We start from the raw sequence: 19,040 nt of genomic DNA on the forward strand, positions 1-19,040 counted from the left end.
GGCCCCGGCCAGCAGCACTGGCCCCAATAAACCCCTGACCACACCGGCTGCCCTGAGTCTTTCCTGGGTCGTGGGGCGATGGGTGTGTGTGTGTGTGTGTGTGTGTGTGTGGAGGGAGGGGGGAGGGGGACGGTGGAGGAGGGGGGGAAGGGGGGTGGACTCCATGGTCCCGTCAGACTCCATGTAAAAGCACGAGTTTCAGGATCAAATCACTAAGACATTCCGGCCGCCTGGGGCGGGGGCGCAGGGCAAACGCACAGTGGGTGTCGGGCGGCCTCCATCCCGCCCGGGGCAGCCACACCCGGGTCCGAGGGCCCTGGCCTCCGCCCGGCGGCCTCCGGGTCCGACAGGCCATGCACCCTGACACCCACCCTCCCAGCTCCCCTCAGAGCGGAGACCCACGAGCCCCCTACACGTTTTAAAATTTACATTTTTTATAGATTTCAGAAGGCAGGGCGCGGAAGAATAAGACATCAGTGATGAGAGTCAGGGACCGGCTGCCTCCTGGGGATGGAGCCCGAAACCCGGGCCTGTGCCCTGACCGGGAATCGAACCCTGACCTGGTTCCTAGGTCTACGCTCAACCACTGAGCCACGCCAGTCAGGCCACTTTTGCATTTTTATTCAGCCCCCCCCCCCCCCCACGTCTGTCTGTCCCCTCACGATTCGGCCTGTCTGTGTGGGCTGGAATCTCCCTCCCCCCATCTCCTTCTGCTGGGTGGGGCCAGGATAGCACCTGGGGTGGGGGTGGGGGTCGAGGGCTGGGACCGCACGGCCGCCCCCCTGGGTGACCTCGGGCCGGCGTCACGCTCTCTGCACGGCTCACCACCTGCTCGCCGAAGCCGGTGTGGCTCAGTGGATAGAGCGTCGGCCTGTGGACTGAAAGGTTCCGGGTTCGATTCCAGTCAAGGGCATGATGTGCCTTGGTTGCAGGCAGATCCCAGTGGGCGGTGTGCAGGAGGCAGCTGATGGATGTCTCTCTCTCATCGATGTTTCTAACTCTACCCCTCTCCCTTCCTCTCTGTAAAAAAATCATAAAATATGTATCAAAAAAAAGAAAAAAGAAAAGAGCGGAGGCAGTGCCATGGGCTCCGGCTGGTGGGCAGGAGCTGCCAGTTCGCCGCTCGGTGTTGGCTGTGGGGTCTTCCAAGGCTCTCGTGGGCCGGCCAGCAGGGCGGAGGGCCAGCACATCGGCCCACCTCCCGCCCGCAGCGCCCGCGCTGTGCGGTCAGCACCACGGGGGCGTGTCCTTCGTCGTGCCCCACTGACCGGAGCCATGCTGCCCAGGTGGCAGGCCTGGGGCGCGTGTGCCCTGATCCTGGGCAGGTCCCCTCAGCCCCCCAACTCCTTGGGCAGCTTGAACTTCCCCGGACGTCCCCCTTCATGGCCCCCGCTTTTCCGTCATGCAGCCGGAAATGGACCCTGCCAGCTGCTCAGATGGGCACCCCGAAGAAAGCTGGGGGCTCCCTGCTCGGAGCAGCTGGGGGTCCTGGGGCAGCTGGGGGCCCGGGGGCAGCTGGGGGCCCTGGGGCAGCTGAGGGTCTTGGAGCAGCTGAGGGCCCAGGGGCAGCTGAGGGTCCTGGGGCAGCTGGGGGTCCGGGGGCAGCTGGGGGCCCTGGGGCAGCTGAGGGTCCTGGGGCAGCTGAAGGTCCTGGGGCAGCTGGGGGTCCGGGGGTAGCTGGGGGCCCTGGGGCAGCTGAGGGTCTTGGAGCAGCTGAGGGCCCAGGGGCAGCTGAGGGTCCGGGGGCAGCTGGGGGTCCGGGGGCAGCTGGGGGCCCTGGGCAGCTGGGGGTCCGGGGCAGCTGGGGGCCCTGGGCAGCTGGGGGTCCGGGGGCCGCTGGGGGTCCGGGGGCAGCTGGGGGTCCGGGACAGCTGGGGGTCGGGGCAGCTGGGGGCCCGGGGGCAGCTGGGGGTCCTGGAGCAGCTGGGGGCCCGGGGGCAGCTGGGGGTCCGGGGCAGCTGGGGGTCTGGGGGCAGCTGGGGGTCCGGGGCCGCTGGGGGTCCGGGGGCAGCTGGGGGTCCGGGGGCAGCTGGGGGTCCTGGGCAAGCTGGGGGTCCGGGGCAGCTGGGGGCCCGGGGCAGCTGGGGGTCGGGGGCAGCTGGGGGTCCGGGGCAGCTGGGGGCCCGGGGCAGCTGGGGGTCCGGGGAAGCTGGGGGCCCGGGGCAGCTGGAAACCCGGGGCAGCTGGGGGTCCGGGGCAGCTGGGGGTCCGGGGCAGCGACCTCGCACACATTGCAGAGGAGAGCCTGTCAGAGCGACGTGACTGCAGGCCATGCCCGTTCCGTCCTGTCTCACCCCAGAGCCCAGCACCGCCCTCCGGCCTGGACGCCCCGTCTGAGGCCGGTCGCGGGGGCGGGAGGCTCGGCGGACGGCAGCCGCTCCTGCCCTGTGGGCGGCTCCCGGCCTGCGGGGGCGTCTGGCGGTGCCCCCGGCGGAGGATACAAACTGGCCGGCACCCAGCCGCGGCTCTGGGGCTCGGGAATGGGAGCCGCCGCTCCGCCTGCCGCCTGCCGCCTGCGGCCGGCCAGGACGGGCCCCCTGCTCCTGGCCCTGCTGGGGCTGTGCGTGCTGCCGGCGGCCGGCAGGCAGAGCTTGGTGGCGAAGGACTTCGACTTCAATAAGGTAGGGAGCTGGGCACCGGCCGGGGGCAGTCCTCCAGGATGGAGCCCCCGGACGTGCCTGATGGCGGCCCGCGGGCAGGGGGGTGCCCGGCCCTGGCGCCTGTGCTGAGGCCCCCTCCCCCCCCCCCCAGTTCTCAGGCTTCTGGTACGAGATCGCCTACGCCTCCAAGGTCCGCGCCCCGCCCGCCAGGCAGGTGGTGGGGGTGCAGGTGGAGTGGGAGGGCGGCCACCTGGCCCTGACCACCGCCTACAAGGAGTGAGTGCCGTGCGGGGCGGGGGCGCCGGGGCCGGGGGCACAGGTGCATGGGTGACCTCTGAACTCAGTCCTTCCCCTGGGACCCCCCTCCCAGGGTCAAAGCCCCCGCGCCAAGCCTGGCGCGGCCGCTGTTGGTCAGCGGCCCTTCCCTGCTCCCCGGCCGCGGGCCCGAGCCGTGTGGGCCGCGCTGGACGCCGTGAGGGCCGGGGAGGCAGGATCGGGGGAGCCGGAGGGGGCCGGGGGCGGCGGCCGCAGGCTCTGTGCTCCCCAGTGAGACCGGCTGTGTGACGGAAAAGCGGGTGGCCATGAAGGGGGACGTCCCGGGGAAGTTCAAGCTGCCCAAGGAGTTCGGTGAGGCCTGCCCGGCCCCTCTCCCCCCGCCGATCCCGTGCGGACCCTCGTCCCACCCTCAGGCGCAGGGGCGGGCGCCTGGTCCTGGGCTGAGCCCTCTGTGCCGCTCGGTGCCGCCGTGGCCTCCGCCCGGGGTCTGCCCTCGGAAAGGCCCAGAAGACGTCTGACTCGGTCTTTCCCTCCCGGAGGCAGGGCCCCCATTCCACGCTCCTCGGGCGGTCCCTTCAGGAGACCCCGAGGCCCACTCCCCTGCTCCGGGGGGTGTGTGCATTCACACGCACGTGCACACGTATGCGCACACGTGTACACGCGCGTGTGCCTGCACGAGAGAGCGGGCGAGCTGTGGGGGCACGGCCTGGGCGGGGGTGACAGTGTGGGTGGGGCCTGCCCAGCCTGGGAGCCGTGCGCCTGGCTTGTGTGCAGGAGACCAGGAGATCGCGGTGGTGAGCACAGACTACGGGGCCTACGCCATCCTGCACCTGCAGGCCCACCCGGGGGCGGCCGGCGCCGGGCTCCTCAAGCTCTGCAGTGAGCACGGGCGGCGGGCGGGCGGGCGGAGGCTGCGGGCCCTGCGGGGGGCGGAGGGGAGGCGAGCGGGCGGGAGGGCCCCGGCCCACGTGGGAGCCCGTCCTCTGCAGGCCGGGCCCTGGAACACTACCAGGACGCCTTGGAGAAGTTCCACCAGGTGGCCAGGGACTACGGCTTCTCCGAGAAGGACGTGCGCCTGCACACCTGGGACCGTGAGTGCCGCCCCCCCCTCCCCCTCCTGGCCCCCCCCTCCGCCCGCCTCACTGCCCTCCTGCCCCCCCCGCCATCCCCCCCACTCCGCCTGCCTCACTGCCCCCTGCCACCCCCCCCTCCGCCGCCTCACTGCCTCCTGCCCCCCCTGCCACCCCCCTCCGCCCGCCTCACTCCCCTCCTGCCCCCCTGCCACCCCCCCACTCCGCCCGCCTCACTGCCCTCCTGCCCCCCCCTCCGCCCGCCTCACTCCCCTCCTGCCCTCCCCCTCCGCCCGCCTCACTGCCCTCCTGCCCCCCTGCCACCCCCCCCACTCCGCCCGCCTCACTGCCCTCCTGCCCCCCCTGCCCCCCCCCACTCCGCCCGCCTCACTGCCCTCTGTCCACAGTGACCTGTGCCAACCCGGTGCGGCTGGTGAGCTCCGCCCTCCCCCTGGGGCTGCCCCCCCCCCCGCCCTCTGTCCGCCCCCCCCGTCCATCTGTCCGCCCCCCCGTCCATCTGTTCGCCCCCCCCCGTCCATCTGTCCGCCCCCCCGTCCATCTGTCCGCCCCCCCCTGTCCATCTGTCCGCCCAGGGCCCGGGGAGGGGGGGCTGGGTCTGGGGGGCGGTGCTCTCGGTGGCAGAGCGGGGGGGGGGGGGGTCCGAGCCGTCCCCCTCACTCGCCCGTCCGCAGGGCGCTGTGCCGAGCTCCTGAAGGAGGTGAGTGCTGGCCGCTCCGCCCCGGCCGCCGGCAGGACGCCCCCAGCCCCGGCCTCCGGGTGACAGGGGGCAGGGGGCCCGGGGGCGGCGGGGCAGGCTGGCTGGGGGGGCCCCTCTCCACGTAGCAGGCGGCCGGGGCTGTGGACGCTGACCTCCGGCCTGGGGCCCATGTCCCACCCTCGCCCCCGCCCCCGTGGGCCCCGGCCTCCACACGGCCGAGGGGCGGCCGCTCCGCCTGACCCCGGCGGCCGGGACCCCAGCCCCCACGTCCGGCCGGCTGCCCGGGGCCGGGAGCCGCCGCCTGAGCCCCTTCTGTGTCACAGGAGCTGATCTAGGAGCCCGGTGCCAGGCCGGACGCTGGGAGCCCCTCCCGCCCCTCCCCTCCTGCCCCTCCCGCCCCTCCCGCCCCTCCTGCTCCTCCCTTCCCATCCCTCCTGCCCCTCCTGCCCCTCCCGCCCCTCCCGCCCCTCCTCCGCCCCTCCCGCCCCTCCTGCCCCTCCCACCCCTCCTGCTCCTCCCTTCCCATCCCTCCTGCCCCTCCCCTCCTGCCCCTCCCGCCCCTCCCCTCCTGCCCCTCCCGCCCCTCCCGCCCCTCCTGCTCCTCCCCTCCCGCCCCTCCCGCCCCTCCCCTCCTGCCCCTCCCGCCCCCCCGCCCCTCCCGCCCCTCCCGCCCCTCCTGCTCCTCCCTTCCCATCCCTCCTGCCCCTCCTGCCCCTGCCCCTCCCGCCCCCGCCCCTCCCGCCCCTCCCGCCCCTGCACCTGTCACCCCTCCTGCCCCTCCCGCCCCTCCCCTCCTGCCCCTCCCGCCCCCGCCCCTCCGCCCCTCCCGCCCCTGCACCTGTCACCCCTCCTGCCCCTCCCGCCCCTCCCGCCCCCGCCCCTCCCTTCCCCTCCCGCCCCTCCCCTCCTGCCCCTCCCACCCCTCCCGCCCCTCCCTTCCCCTCCCGCCCCTGCCCCTCCTGCCCCTCCTGCCCCTCCCGCCCCTCCCGCCCCTGCCCCTGTCGCCCCTTCTGCCCCTCCCGCCCCTGCTCTCGCCCCAATAAACCCCTGACACACCGGCTGCCCTGAGTCTTTCCTGGGGCTCGGAGCGACGGGGGGGGGGGGTGGGGGGGGCGGAGGGGGCGCTGACAGGGGAGGGGAGGCGGGGGTGGGGGGTGCCACCGCGACTGCCCCAAAGAGGGCTCCATCGCTGCCTAGTTTGAGCCGTTGGGACGCCGCCCGGCTCCCTCAGGGGAGGGTCTGCCCAGGACTCGCCTTAAGGGCCCGTGACCTCAGTCCCTAAGCCCAAAGGAGGGACGTCCGGAGGCCGGGGTCTGACCGACCGGGCGCTCAGTCCACGTGGCCTGAGCTCTTCAGGCCAGGCGCCGGCCTCGCCCAGAGCAGGCTGGTCCGCCGAGCGGCCGACTGCCGGACGCGTCTTCTCGGTCCCGGGGCTGCGCGTCCGAGGTCGGCGTTTCTGCCGAGACCCCTGGCCGTGGCCGTGGCCGTGGCCTCCGCCGTGGCCGATGCCTCGGGGCCCGCCCTCAGGCCCTGCGGGGACCCTGCCAGTCCCCCGGGGGCTCTACCTGCCCCGCCTTTATGGTCCCACTGTAAACGGAGAATGTGAAATGGAAATAAACATGCTCTCTGGGCTGCGATACAGTGCGTGTCCCCGGAGTGCACCAGGAACCCTGACCCCGGGGTGCGGGTGCTGGAGTAACTAGGTCCTGAGGGGTCCCCAGGCTGGGTCAGTGCCCTGTGAAAGGCCACCCCCACCCTGAGGACCCCGAGGAGGACACCCCCCCCCCTCGCATGCTGTGCTGTGAACCGGCCGTCCTCCTCTGCAGCCTCCGTCAGGGCACGGACTTGACAGCGAAGTGGACAGGATTAACCTGGAGGCGAGGGTAATGCCTGTTTTTTGTTTTTTAAGTATGTTTTTATTGATTTCAGAGAGGCAGAGAGAGGCAGAGAAATATCATTGATGAGAGATCATTGCCTCCTGTACACCTCGCACCGGGGACCGAGCCCACAGCCCGGGCCTGTGCCCTGACCGGGAATCAAACCGCAACCTCCTGGTTCCTTCGTCAACGCTCAGCCCCGAGCCCCGAGCCACGCCAGCCTCCGGAGGAACCGGAACCTGGGGCCCCTCGGGCGTGGGGCCGGGACGGGTGAGGTTTGTCTTCCTGTTTCACTCTCTTCCCTCAGGCACCTGCCAGCTGGCAGGCAGGGCGTCCTGGCCCAAGGTCAAGGCCAGAGCCTTCGGCCGGAGGGTGGGGAGCGGAGCCGAGCTTGTGGGCGGGCGGTGACTTTGGTTCACCTCCTCCGTCCGGCTCCCTCGGAGGCTGGGGTGCCCCCCCTCCAGAAGGCCTCCCAGGACCGAGGACTCGTCTTTCCTCCCTGATCTGTCTGTTCCCGTGGCAACAGCACCCGAGGGCAGCCAGCCCCGGGGCTGGTGTCCAGGCCGCACCGCCCACCACCGAGGGGGCCGCCCACCTCCTCCGGTGCTGGGCTCCGACGGATGCTGCTGAGGCCTCTGGGCTCTGTCCCAGGGGACCCCGGGGCACGGCCAAGGTCACGGATCGCCGGGTGGGAGGCTGCAGCACGGAGGCCGCGCGGGCAGGCAGGCCAGACCGGGGGTGCCCCAGGCCGGGGGTGCGGGGCCGGGAGAGCAGGACTGGGGCCGGAGGCCGAGGCCCGCCGGGCAGGGGTGGAGTCCAGGAGGGAGTGGGCGCTTCTGTTAAGATTTGGGGGACGCTGTGCATTTTTTTTTTTTTTTTGGAGTCGGACTCCATTTATCCACATCCATACAGAATGGGCTTGTGCAGGCAGCATTCACACACGAGGTGGCCAGCGATTCAACCCAGCAGCCGGGGCAGGCCCCACACCAGCAGTGACCTGGCAGCCCCCAGACCGGGCAGAGGGCAAATCAGGTCCTCGCAGCACACGCCGCGTTCCGGAAACTCGCCTGCACCCCCACCCCGCTCCTCCCGGAGTCCCCATCGCCAGGCGTCCTCACCGTGAGGAGCCGAGGCAGCCGTCGTCGGCTGCCTTCCCCGCCGTGGGGGCTGGGGCTCCGGGTTTCCCAGAACACCCTCACACTGCGGCCCTCGTCCGCCCAGCCCGCGGCCGCCGGGCCCAGGTCCCCGTTCCTCGGCGGGAGCCGCCGAGGTCCCGGGCGCGAGCAGGGGCCTCCCGCCATCGCCATCGCCATCGCCATCGCCATCGCCATCGCCATCGCCATCGCGGGCCTCCGCCAGCCGGTGACGGCGATGGGCAGCGTCACCCTGGGGCCCAGGCCCGCGACCCCAGGGCCGAGCGGGAACCGCCCTCGGGGACCAGCGTGCGCCTCCACATCCTCCCGCCCTCGGCCGAAACGCATTTTTAATGATTGAAATGAGAAGCCCCCAGAGCCACTCCCTCTGGGAGAGCCGGCTGTTCTCGCCCGTCCCTGCCGTGACCCTGGCCTGCTGCTGCCTGGGCTTCAGGACAGGGTTTGTCTGTCTGCACGGCCGGCGTGGCTCAGGGGGTGAGTGTCGCCCTAGGAACCGGGAGATAAAGGGTTCGATTCCCCGTCAGGGCACGGGCCCAGGCTGCAGGCTCGATTCCCAGCGAGGGGTGTGCAGGAGGCAGCCAGCCGGTCCAGGGTTCTCTCTTATCTTGATGTTTCTATGTCTCTCCCACTCTCTTCCGCTCTGAAATCAATTAAAAAGAAGAAAAAAAGAGAGCAGTGTCTGTTCTTTCCAGAAGGGGCAGGGAGGGTGGGGGCCTCGGGCGGGCGTGGGGAGGGGTGCGGCCTGGGATGAAGGTGCTCGTTCTGGAACCTTCCGGGCGGAAGGGAGCGCTGAGACGAGGGGCTGGCCGGGCACACGCCCCGCTGTCCCTGTCTGGGCCGGGCACGGAGCCCACGGGGCCGGAGCCCACGTCTCGGCGATGTGGCCGCCGTGCCAGGCTGTGGTTCTGGCCGCCCACAGCGGCTGGGCCATATAACGGCGTCCCGGGGCCGAGTGGGACCGGGAGCATGAGGGCTGTGCTGCTGACCCTGCTGGCTCTGGCCGCCGCGCCTGGGGCCCCGGCCGTGTGGCTGGGGAAGCTGGACCCGGGGCAGGTACCGGCCGGGCCTCCCCCAGGGCACGGGGCGGGGGCGGGGGCGGGGGCTGGCCAGTGCCGGGGCGCCCTCACCCCTGCGCCGCCTCCGTCAGCTCCTGGGGTCCTGGTACGTGGTGGCCGTGGCGTCCGGGGAGAAGGGCTTCGCGGTGGAGAAGGCCACGAAGAACATCGAGGGCGTCACGGTGACGCTCACGCCCCAGAACCACCTGAGGGTGCTGGCCTCCCGCCACCGGTGAGCGCGGCCCCCACGCCGGGCCGGGAGGGGCCGGGAGGGGCCGGCGGGCAGGCGATGGCGGAGTTCCCGCTGAGCCCAGCTGCCGGGCGCAGGGGCGGGGGCGCCCGCACACGCGTGTCCAGCCCGTGCTCCCGCCCTCCTGGTCAGCTCTGCTCTGAGCACCTGGGCCTCTGAGTCTGGGCCCTGGACTCCGGGCCTGGGGGGCTCTGGGCAGGACATGGCCCCCGGGGGCCCAGGCCAGGCGGCCCCCCACCCTGCGGGCCCTGCTTTAGAGTCCGGTGGCTCCCCGGGACCCTCAGGCACACGGGACACGCGATCCGTGAACCACACGTGATACAGACCGTGCCAGGTCAGCCCACAGAGTGCCGTATTTATTTATTTATTTAAAAAATATATATTTTATTGATTTTGTACAGAGAGGAAGGGAGAGGGATAGTTAGAAACATCGATGAGAGAGAGTCATCGATCAGCTGCCTCCTACACACCCCCTACTGGGGATGTGCCCGCAACCAAAGTACATGCCCTTTGACCGGAATCGAACCCGGGACCTTTCAGTCCGCAGGCTGACGCTCTATCCACTGAGCCAAACCGGTCTTGGCCAGAGTGTGGTATTTAAAAAATACATGTTTTTATTGATTTCAGAGAGGAAGGGAGATGGAGAGAGAGAGAAACATCAAGGATGAGAGAGAACCATGGATCACCCTCCTCCTGCACGCCCCACACGGGGACTGAGCCCGGCCTGTTGCCCTGACTGGGAATCGAACCCTGACGTCCTGGTTCATAGGTCAACACTCACCTGCTGAGCCCCATGGCAGGGCTGAACTGTCTTCTGTGGCCCTGTGTCTGGACCCTGTGCAAATGGTGGGCCTGAGTGGCCGTGGGCCTGAGTGGCCGTGGGCCTGAGTGGATGTGGGCCTGAGTGGCGTGGGCCTGAGTGGCGTGGGCCCCAGAGGATGTGGGTCCGAGTGGCCGTGGGCCTGAGTGGCCGTGGGCCTGAGTGGACGTGGCCCTGAGTGGACGTGGCCCTGAGTGGCGTGGGCCTGAGTGGACGTGGCCCTGAGTGGCGTGGGCCTGAGTGGCCGTGGGCCTGAGTGGCCGTGGGCCTGAGTGGCCGTGGGCCCGAGTGGCCGTGGGCCCGAGTGGCCGTGGGCCTGAGTGGACGTGGGCCTGAGTGGCGTGGGCCTGAGTGGCCGTGGGCCTGAGTGGCCGTGGCCTTCTCCTCCCAGGCTGGAGCGGTGTGAGCTGAGTGCCATGGAGCTGCTGAAACAGAACTCTGCCTGGGTGTTCGAGAATCCCTGTGAGGAGGAGCCTCGTGGTCTGGTCCGGGCGGGGGGGGCGGGGGGGGAGAGTGGGGCACGGATCCGTTTCTCGGGCCTCGGCCCTCCTAGCATCCCCGGAGCCGGAGCCGGCACGGCCATGCGGGGGGGGGGGGGGGGGGCCCAGCGAGCTCTCCGCCTGGAAGCGAGGGGCCCCTCGCTTTGGCAGAGGGCTGACCTGTCCCTGCCACTCTCAGCGGGACCCCAGCCCCTCCGTGGGGTGCAGGGACGTGGCACGTGGCCCCGGGGGGACAGGAGATGGGGAGGGGGCCCTTCGCACCCCAGTCACTCCCATCCGCCCTGGCAGCTCTGGGCACGGCCGGGGCGGGTGGGGGGGACGGCCGGGGTGGGCGGGGGGGACGGCCGGGCTGGGGCCCTGGGAGGCCTCTCAGAGCCTGACGCCCCCCGCCCGGTGCCAGCGCTGGGCGTGCTGGAGTACCGTGTGCTGGGCACCAACTTCCGGGACTTCGCCGTGGTGCTCACGCAGCTGGAGCAGCGGGACGAGGCCTTCTCCACGGTGGAGCTGTACAGTGCGTGGCCCGGGCGGGGTCCGAGGTCGGGAGGGCCAGGCCCCCGCAGCCCGGCCGGCTCTCAGGCGCCCTCCCCGCAGGCCGCTCGCACCCGGCCAGCCCGGAGGCCCTGCGCCTCTTCGCCCGCTGGAGCCGGGGCCTGGGCTTCCTCTCGCAGCAGCAGGCCCGGCTGCACCCCGACCGTGAGTGTCCGGCTGCGTCCGGGGCCTCGGGGAGCCAGGCAGAACCGGGGGGGCGGGTCTCAGGGGAGACCAGGGGCAGGGCCTGGGGAGCGGGGGCTGGGGGCTGCAGGAGGCCGGGCCCTTCACCGCCACCTGTTCCCCTCTAGTCACCTGCGCGCACAAGGCCTTCCAGGTGAGCTGCCGTCCAGCATCGCCCGGTGCTGCCGGAGCTGGGGCCTGGGCCTCCCATCCTGTGGGCAGCGGGGGTCAGGGGTCAGAGGCTGGGGGCAGGGGTCAGAGGCTGGGGGTAGGGCTGGGGCTGGGGCGGGGGGCTGAGGGCTGGGGGCTGGGGCTGGGGCTGGAGCTGGGGGTGGGGCTGGGGGCTGGGGGCTGGGGTTGGGGTTAAGGCTGGGGCTGGGGGCTGGGGGCTGGGGCTGGGGCTGGGGCTGGTGGCTGGGGGTGGGGGGCTGGGGGCTGGGGCTGGGGCTGGGGGCTGGGGGCTGGGGGCTGGGGCTGGGGCTGCGGGCTGGTGGCTGGGGGTGGGGGGCTGGGGGTGGGGGGCTGGGGGCTGGGGCTGGTGGCTGGGGGTGGGGGGCTGGGGGCTGGGGCTGGGGCTGGGGGCTGGGGGCTGGGGGCTGGGGCTGGGGCTGGGGCTGGGGGCTGGGGCTGGGGCTGGGGGCTGGGGGCTGGGGGCTGGGGTTGGGGTTAAGGCTGGGGCTGGGGGCTGGGGCTGGGGGCCGGGCTGGGGGGCAGATGCCTTGCGGTAAGCCTGGGTCCCCATGTCTGCCTTGTTTCCAGTGAATGCTGTGGCCGCCAGAGGGGAGGGTGCCCCCGTGTCCGGGGGGAGCTGGCCAGGCTGCCCTCCCCGCCCGGCTGGCGTGGGGCCTGCCGCTCGGGTCTCTGTCTGAGGACCCAAATAAAGCGATTTCACGGCCGTCCAGCCTCGCGTGTGCGAGTGGACCCTGGGCCCCGCCTTCGCCGGCTCTGGCCGGCTCTGGGCGGGCGGGAGGGCTTGGGTGCGGTGGGCTCCCCCGGGCTGACCCCTGGTGGGGAGCCGGCTCTGGGACAAGAGGCTGCCCACAGCCTCGCCTGCACCTGTGTCTGATGAAGGCCCCGGGGCCGAGGGGCTGGCGGGAGAGGCTGCTCGTCCTGTCACCGAGGCCCCAGGCGGCCAGGGCCCTGGGGCTGGTGCTGTCCGTCTGGGTGTCGGGCAGAGGAAGCTGGCCCCAGCGCAGGGCTTGGCTGGGCGGCAGTGTCCTGGGCTCCAGTTTGGCTGTGCCGGCCTGGGCTGGGGGCGGGGGCGGGGGCGGGGGCGGGGGCAGGGTCGGGGTCCCAGTCAGGGCCGCGGTCCAGGGTGGGGGCAGGGGTGGAGGTGGGGGCGGGATGGGGGCAGCAATAGGCCTGAGCCTGCCGTCCTGTGAGCTGGGCTCTGCCTGGAGCCCCGGCCGGAGGGAGCTGAGGAGGAGGGCGGCCTGTCACTCAGGGCCGGTGCCCACCGGCCTCGGTCAAGGAGAGCAGCACCCACATGCTCCGGAGCCCGTGTGCACACGTGTCTGCCGGCCCGGCCGCCCGTCCAGGCCCTGGCATCGAGGAGGCAGCTCCAGGCCATGGCCGCCAGGTGAGACCACTCCGGGGGCTCCGCCTTGACGAGGGGCCAGGGGAGAGACGGGGAACAGGACGGCCTCCGTCCCAGGCCCCAGGCTGGCCGCCCAGGGGCTGTGCAGCTCTGAGGGCCGAGGGCGGGTGGGGTGGGGGGCGAGGGTGGGAGGGGCCGTGCCCTCTGTGCGGGGACCGGGTGAGGACCCACAGCCCCGCCCTCCCCGCACCCACCCCCGCCCTCTGGCAGCGCCAGGACGCTGTGGTCCTGCAGACGGCAGGAGATTTAAGCTCCGCGTCGGCGCTGAGCGAGGAGGGCGAGCATGGGGCCGGGGCCGGGGCTGGTGCTGGCGCTGGTGCTGGCTGTGGGGGCCCAGCCCCCGGAGCAGCGCCCCAGGGAGTCCCACAACCTCAACTGGAACAAGGTGAGCCTCGTGGCCCCTGGGCCACGGCCGCCACGGAGGGCGGGGGCCGCGGGGGGCATCCTGAGCACAGGGCGGGAGGGGCAGGAACCCCACGGCCCAGCGCGCTGCCCACCGGCCTCTCCGGGGGGTGGACGGCCTCTGTGGCCCCCGGGCCGGCAGCCGAGGTGGGCAGAGCGGACGCCCCGACCGGTGTGGCCCCAGGTTACCTGGACGTGCTGGGTGGCCAGGGGGTGGAATGAGCAGGGAATGTTCTGGAATAATGAGGCTGCTGGCCCGTGGCGGTGGGCACAGGCCAAGCCTGGGGACGCGGGTTTGCAGCAGGAAGTCGGCGGGACGGGTGCCGGGGGATTGGGAGTCCCCAGGAACGGAGGCTCGGCCCTCGGTGCCCAGCCCTGGGCCCCTCCGCCCTGGGCCCCTCCGCCCGGCCCCTCCTCCCGGCCCCTCCGCCCTGCGCCCCTCCGCCCTGCGCCCCTCCGCCCTGCGCCCTGGGCCCCTCCGCCCGGCCCCTCCGCCCTGCGCCCCTCCGCCCTGCGCCCTGGGCCCCTCCGCCCGGCCCCTCCGCCCTGCGCCCCTCCGCCCTGCGCCCCTCCGTCCTGCGCCCTGGGCCCCTCCGCCCGGCCCCTCCGCCCTGGGCCCCTCCGCCCTGGGCCCCTCCGCCCGGCCCCTCCGCCCTGCGCCCCTCCGCCCTGCGCACCTCCGCCCTGCGCCCCTCCGCCGGGCCCCTCCGCCCTGAGCCCCTCCGCCCTGGGCCCCTCCGCCCTGCGCCCTGGGCCCCTCCGCCCGGCCCCTCTGCCCTGCGCCCTGCGCCCCTCCGCCCTGGGCCCCTCCGCCCTGCGCCCTGCGCCCCTCCGCCCTGCGCCCCTCCGCCGGGCCCCTCCGCCCTGAGCCCCTCCGCCCTGCGCCCCTCCGCCCTGCGCCCTGGGCCCCTCCGCCCTGGGCCCCTCCGCCCTGCGCCCCTCCGCCCTGCGCCCCTCCGCCGGGCCCCTCCGCCCTGAGCCCCTCCGCCCTGGGCCCCTCCGCCCTGGGCCCCTCCGCCCTGGGCCCCTCCGCCCTGGGCCCCTCCGCCCGGCCCCTCCGCCCTGCACGGGGCGGCCGCGGTCCAGGGTCCTCGGGAGCCCGGGGAGCGCCAGCGCCCATCCCCAGCGCCCCCTCTGCAGTTCGCAGGGTTCTGGTACATCCTCGCCATCGCCTCCGACGCCCGGGCCTTCCTGCCGGGCCGGGACGCGCGGCGGCTGGGGGCGGCGCTGGTGCAGGTGCTCGGCGCGGGCCGCCTGCGGGTGGTGCTCGCCCTCCCCCGGTGAGGACGAGGGGTCCACTCCCCCGCCGCCCTAGCACCCCGACACTCCCCCGCCGCCCCAGCACCCCGAGGGAGACCCCACTCCCCGCCGCCCCAGCACCCCGAGGGAGACCCCACCCCCCGCCGCCCCAGCACCCCGAGGGAGACCCCACCCCCCGCCGCCCCGAGCAGCCCAATCGGTCCCCCCCAGCCCCCCCTGCCGCCCCAGCACCCCGAGTGGAGACCCCACTCCCCCGCCGCCCCGAGCAACCACAGGGAGGACGGGAGGTGGGCAGGTCCCGGGCAGCCCCTCCCCACTTCCTGCCCCTGAGACGCCCAGGGCTGGGCTGGGAGAGGCCCCTGGGGCAGCCGGGGCAGGTGTGGTGCCCGGAGGGTCCCCTGAGCAGACGGGCCCGACCCCCCGAAGTTCTGAAAGGAGAGCCTCGAAGGCACCCCCCCCCCCCGCCCGGGCCCCACGGGGCAGAGCCTTTGGGGGGCGGTGTCTGCAGGGGGAAGCGGGCCCGGGCCGTGAGTCACAGCCCCCCCCCCCGCAGGTCTCAGGGGTGCCGGTCGCACACCGTTGTCCTGCGGAAGGACGGGAAGAAGGCCGTGTTCCGGAACCCCCGTGCGTGTGAGGGCCCCCCCCCCCCCGTGGCCCCTCTCCCCCGGGGTACAGCCGGCGGGGACCCCAAGACAGGCCGCCGGCCGCCCCAGAGCTGTCCTGCCCAGAGCCCCGGGGCAGTCCTGGGGCCCGGGTCCGGGGTGGGGGACCCCCAAAGCCTTCCCTCTGCCCCCCGAGCGGTGGTGTCAGGCGGCCTGTGCTCTCCGTCCAGTGAAGGGCGTGGCCGGCTTCCGCGTGCTGACCACGGACTACCGCGCCGGCGTGGTGGACCTGCGCCTGGGCCGGACCGGCCGGGGCCCCAAGGCCCTGCTGCTCCTCAGTGAGTGCTCCTCAGTGAGTGCTCCTCAGTGAGTGCTCCTCAGTGAGTGCTCCAGGCCGTCTGGGGGGGTGCTCCTCAGTGAGTGCTCCTCAGTGAGTGCTCCTCAGTGAGTGCTCGGGGGTACTCCTCAGTGAGTGCTCCTCAGTGAGTGCTCCTCGGGGAGTGCTCCTCAGTGAGTGCTCCTCAGTGAGTGCTCGGGGGTGCTCCTCAGTGAGTGCTCGGGGGGTGCTCCTCAGTGAGTGCTCGGGGGGTGCTCCTCAGTGAGTGCTCCTCAGTGAGTGGGGGGTCGGGGGCTGGGCGGGCGGAGGCAGGGACGTGGACAGACACCGTGGCGGCGGCACCAGGAGGCCTCAGGGTGGGTGCTGGGGCTCCGGGAGCACTCCCTGAGGAGCAGCAGGGCCTTGGGGGGTCCTGGCAGGGGGGCCCGGCCTGGCCCAGCTCCCCTTCGCCAGCGCCCACACCGTGGGCCGGGAGGGGCCGGCGGGCGCGGGTGGCTCTGAGGCCACGGCGCCGCCCGCAGGCAGACAGAAGGAGACCGCCTTCGCCAGCTGGAGGACGTTCGTGGAATTCTGTGAGGTCCGGGAGCTCACGAGGGGCGCCACGGTCCTCCCGAAAGACGGTAAAGCCCGGCCGAGGGGTCCCGGCGGGGCTGGGGACCCGCGTGCGTGACGCCAGGGAGAGCCGCCGCCTGTGCACGGAGCCGCGGCCCAGCCCGTCCCTGCCCCCGCAGCCTCCTGTGCCCACAGCATCCGGCCCTGACCAGCCGCGCTCTCCCTCGGCGCCGAGCTGCTGGGAGGCGGCTGCCGAGCCCGGGCCCGCATGGCGGGAGCCCAGGGCCCCTCTGGGTCACAGCCCCCCGCCCGACCCCCGGGGCCCCCCTGGGTCACAGCCCCCCGCCCGACCCCCGGGGCCCCCCTGCCCGTCCCCGGGGCCCCTCTGGGTTACAGCCCCCCGCCCGTCCCCCGGGGCCCCGCTGGGTCACAGCCCCCCGCCCGTCCCCCGGGGCCCCCCTCCCGTCCCCCAGGGGCCCCCCTGCCCGTCCCCGGGGCCCCCCCTCCCGTCCCCCGGGGCCCCCCTGCCCGTCCCCCGGGGCCCCCCTGCCCGTCCCCAGGGGCCCCCCTGCCCATCCCCCAGGGGCCCCCCCGCTCGTCCCCCGGGGTCCCTCTGGGTCACAGCCCCCCGCCCGACCCCCGGGGCCCCCCGCCCGTCCCCCGGGGCCCCCCTGCCCGTCCCCCGGGGCCCCCCTGCCCGTCCCCCGGGGCCCCCCCGCCCGTCCCCCGGGGCCCCCCCGCTCGTCCCCCGGGGTCCCTCTGGGTCACAGCCCCCCGCCCGACCCCCGGGGCCCCCTGCCCATCCCCGGGGCCCCTCTGCGTCACAGCCCCCCGCCCGTCCCCCAGGGCCCCCCGCCCGTCCCCCAGGGGCCCCCCCGCTCGTCCCCCCAGGTCCCTCTGGGTCACAGCCCCCCTGCCCGTCCCCCAGGGCCCCCCCGCCCGTCCTCCCCCGCCCATCCCCCAGGGGGCGTGGCAGGAAGACGCTGCTGTGCCCTGTCTGCGGTGAAATAGACCACGCGTGTCCACTGCCACCTTGTTGTGTGCTTTCCGTGTAGCACGTGCTCCGTGCCAGGCGCCGGGCTGGCTCCGGGGGAGCTGTGAGCCCAACAGGAAATGCACGGGTCTCAGACGACCCTGGTTGGGAGGGCAGCCGGGGCCCAGCTGCAGCGGGTGTGGCTCGGCGTGGGGGCGGAGCCGTCGGGCCGGGAGAGCTCCGGGAGGAAGTGCCGCTGGAGCCGAGCCGAGCCGTGAAGAGCCGGGGAGCCCGGCGGCGGGCTCGGGGTTTGAGCGTTGACCTGTGAACCAGGAGGTCAGGGTTCGGTTCCGGTCAAGGGCACAGGTGGCTGGTGGGCTGCCGTGACCCGTGGCATGGCCGCTTCCCCAGCAAACCAGGAGCCGAGAAAGCGGACGTGGCTGAGCTGTGATCCGCGGGGGCCAGGCCGGCCTCGGGCTCAGCAAGCTCAGGGTGCACACGGCTCCCCTGTCGGTGCCTGCGAAACGGGAGGGAGGCCGGGCGAGGCACACGCTGCCCTGAGAGGCACACTCTGCGGCTCCTCCAGGGGCCTCCTTGTCGCTGGACCTCAGCCGTGCTGCCCCACAGCCTGTGCAGGGCCTCAGCTCCCACGCCCTCCCTCCCTCCCTGTGTCCACTGTCCCGCACGGTCCCCCAGGCCCTGCACGGCCCCCCAGACCCCACATGGTCTCCCCAGGCCCCGCACGGCCCCCCACAGCCCCCACAGGCCCCGCACGGCCCCCCACAGCCCCCACAGGCCCTGCAAGGCCCCCCAGACCCCGCACGGCCCCCCAGACCCCACACGGCCCCCCACAGCCCCCACAGGCCCCGCATGGCCCCCCAGACCCCGCACGGCCCCCCAGACCCTGCACGGCCCCCCACAGCCCCCACAGGCCCCGCACGGCCCCCCACAGGCCCCGCACGGCCCCCCACAGGCCCCGCACGGCCCCCCCACAGGCCCTGCAAGGCCCCCCAGACCCCGCACGGCCCCCCAGACCCTGCACGGCCCCCCACAGCCCCCACAGGCCCTGCATGGCACCCTCAGACCCCGCACGGCCCCCCACAGCCCCCACAGGCCCTGCACGGCCGCCCCAGGCCCCGCACGGCCCCCCAGACCCCACATGGTCTCCCCAGGCCCCGCACGGCCCCCCACAGCCCCCACAGGCCCTGCATGGCACCCCCAGACCCCACATGGTCTCCCCAGGCCCCACACGGCCCTCCACAGCCCCCCCAGGCCCCGCACGGCCCCCCAGACCCCGCACGGCCCCCCACAGCCCCCACAGGCCCTGCACGGCCGCCCCAGGCCCCGCACGGCCCCCCAGACCCCACATGGTCTCCCCAGGCCCCACACGGCCCCCCACAGCCCCCACAGGCCCTGCATGGCACCCCCAGGCCCCGCACGGCCCCCCACAGCCCCCACAGGCCCTGCACGGCCGCCCCAGGCCCCACACAGCCCCCCAGACCCCACACGGCCCCCCACAGCCCCCACAGCCCCCACAGGCCCCGCACGGCCCCCCAGGCCCCGCACGGCCCCCCACAGCCCCCACAGGCCCTGCACGGCCGCCCCAGGCCCCACACAGACCCCCAGGCCCCGCACGGCCCCCCAGACCCCACACGGCCCCCCACAGCCCCCACAGCCCCCACAGGCCCCACACGGCCGCCCGGTGGGGGGGCAGGGGCGGAGGGGGGTTCCCCGGGGGTGAGTCAGGGCCGGAGCTGGAGCTGGCGGACAGTGGCCGGCTCCCGTGAGGGAGTGGACAAGGGGAAGGATGCCGGGCAGCACATCCCCCGGCCGCCGGCCCGGCCACGCACCGCAGCCTGGGAGCAGGCGACGGGCCCCTCACCGGCCCGAAGACGCTCAGTAAACCCGGGAACCCGGTTCGAGGCCGGCGGGCCCTCCCTCAGGCCTCGGGGCGGCCGCTCTGATCGGCCCCTGAGGTCTCCGGTCTGGCTCCTCTGGTTCCCGCCCCTGGGTGACCCCGTCGCTGATGAAGGCAGTCCCTGGCGGGCGGGGCAGGGTCTAGGCCGCCTCTGAATGTCAGCGTTCTCTGACTTCTGTATAGTCAGCACCTGAGACGGCTCTTCGGGTTAAATGGAGGGAAGGCACTTGCGTTGCTATTTCACACATAAGAGCATGCTGATTGCCTGTTATCTCCCGCCCCCGAATGCCCCAGGTCACATTGAGCACACGATAAACCTGGGGATAATTCAGCTCGTTGCCATGGTTTCTCACGTGCTCTTTGCATAA

The 19,040-nt window shown here is 73.7% G+C and overlaps 2 protein-coding genes and 1 long non-coding RNA gene across 3 annotated transcripts; all 3 read left to right on the top strand.

The window, feature by feature from the left end:
• Positions 1–2,650: 2,650 nt before the first annotated feature.
• On the top strand, positions 2,651–3,756 carry LOC123651466. Its single transcript, XR_006740205.1, has 3 exons — positions 2,651–2,876; positions 3,148–3,227; positions 3,651–3,756. It is a non-coding gene; the product is annotated as an uncharacterized LOC123651466 (long non-coding RNA).
• A 4,871-nt stretch (positions 3,757–8,627) lies between these two features.
• On the top strand, positions 8,628–11,856 carry LCN6 (lipocalin 6). Its single transcript, XM_045573927.1, has 7 exons — positions 8,628–8,748; positions 8,843–8,982; positions 10,212–10,282; positions 10,721–10,831; positions 10,912–11,013; positions 11,160–11,185; positions 11,791–11,856. The coding sequence occupies exons 1-7, from the start codon at positions 8,662–8,664 to the stop codon at positions 11,791–11,793; spliced, it is 540 nt and encodes a 179-aa protein (XP_045429883.1). The 5' UTR covers positions 8,628–8,661; the 3' UTR covers positions 11,794–11,856.
• Positions 11,857–12,375: 519 nt separating this feature from the next.
• Positions 12,376–19,040, top strand: LCN10 (lipocalin 10). The gene is given in 7 exon segments (XM_045573845.1): positions 12,376–12,409; positions 12,880–13,013; positions 14,171–14,310; positions 14,844–14,914; positions 15,123–15,230; positions 15,751–15,849; positions 18,967–19,040. Coding segments are annotated over 7 exon segments (660 nt in total).

This window comes from Pipistrellus kuhlii, unplaced genomic scaffold (assembly GCF_014108245.1).
Source record: "Pipistrellus kuhlii isolate mPipKuh1 unplaced genomic scaffold, mPipKuh1.p scaffold_m20_p_57, whole genome shotgun sequence".
In the NCBI taxonomy this organism is placed as follows: Eukaryota; Metazoa; Chordata; class Mammalia; order Chiroptera; family Vespertilionidae; genus Pipistrellus; species Pipistrellus kuhlii.

Excerpts from the sequence above, each read along its gene's own strand:
- LCN6 (XM_045573927.1), top strand. The coding sequence starts at position 8,662 with ATGAGGGCTGTGCTGCTGACCCTGCTGGCTCTGGCCGCCGCGCCTGGG. Across the intron at positions 10,283-10,720 it reads CTGGGTGTTCGAGAATCCCT|CGCTGGGCGTGCTGGAGTAC; the intron begins GTGAGGAGGAGC and ends GCCCGGTGCCAG. Across the intron at positions 11,014-11,159 it reads GGCCCGGCTGCACCCCGACC|TCACCTGCGCGCACAAGGCC; the intron begins GTGAGTGTCCGG and ends GTTCCCCTCTAG.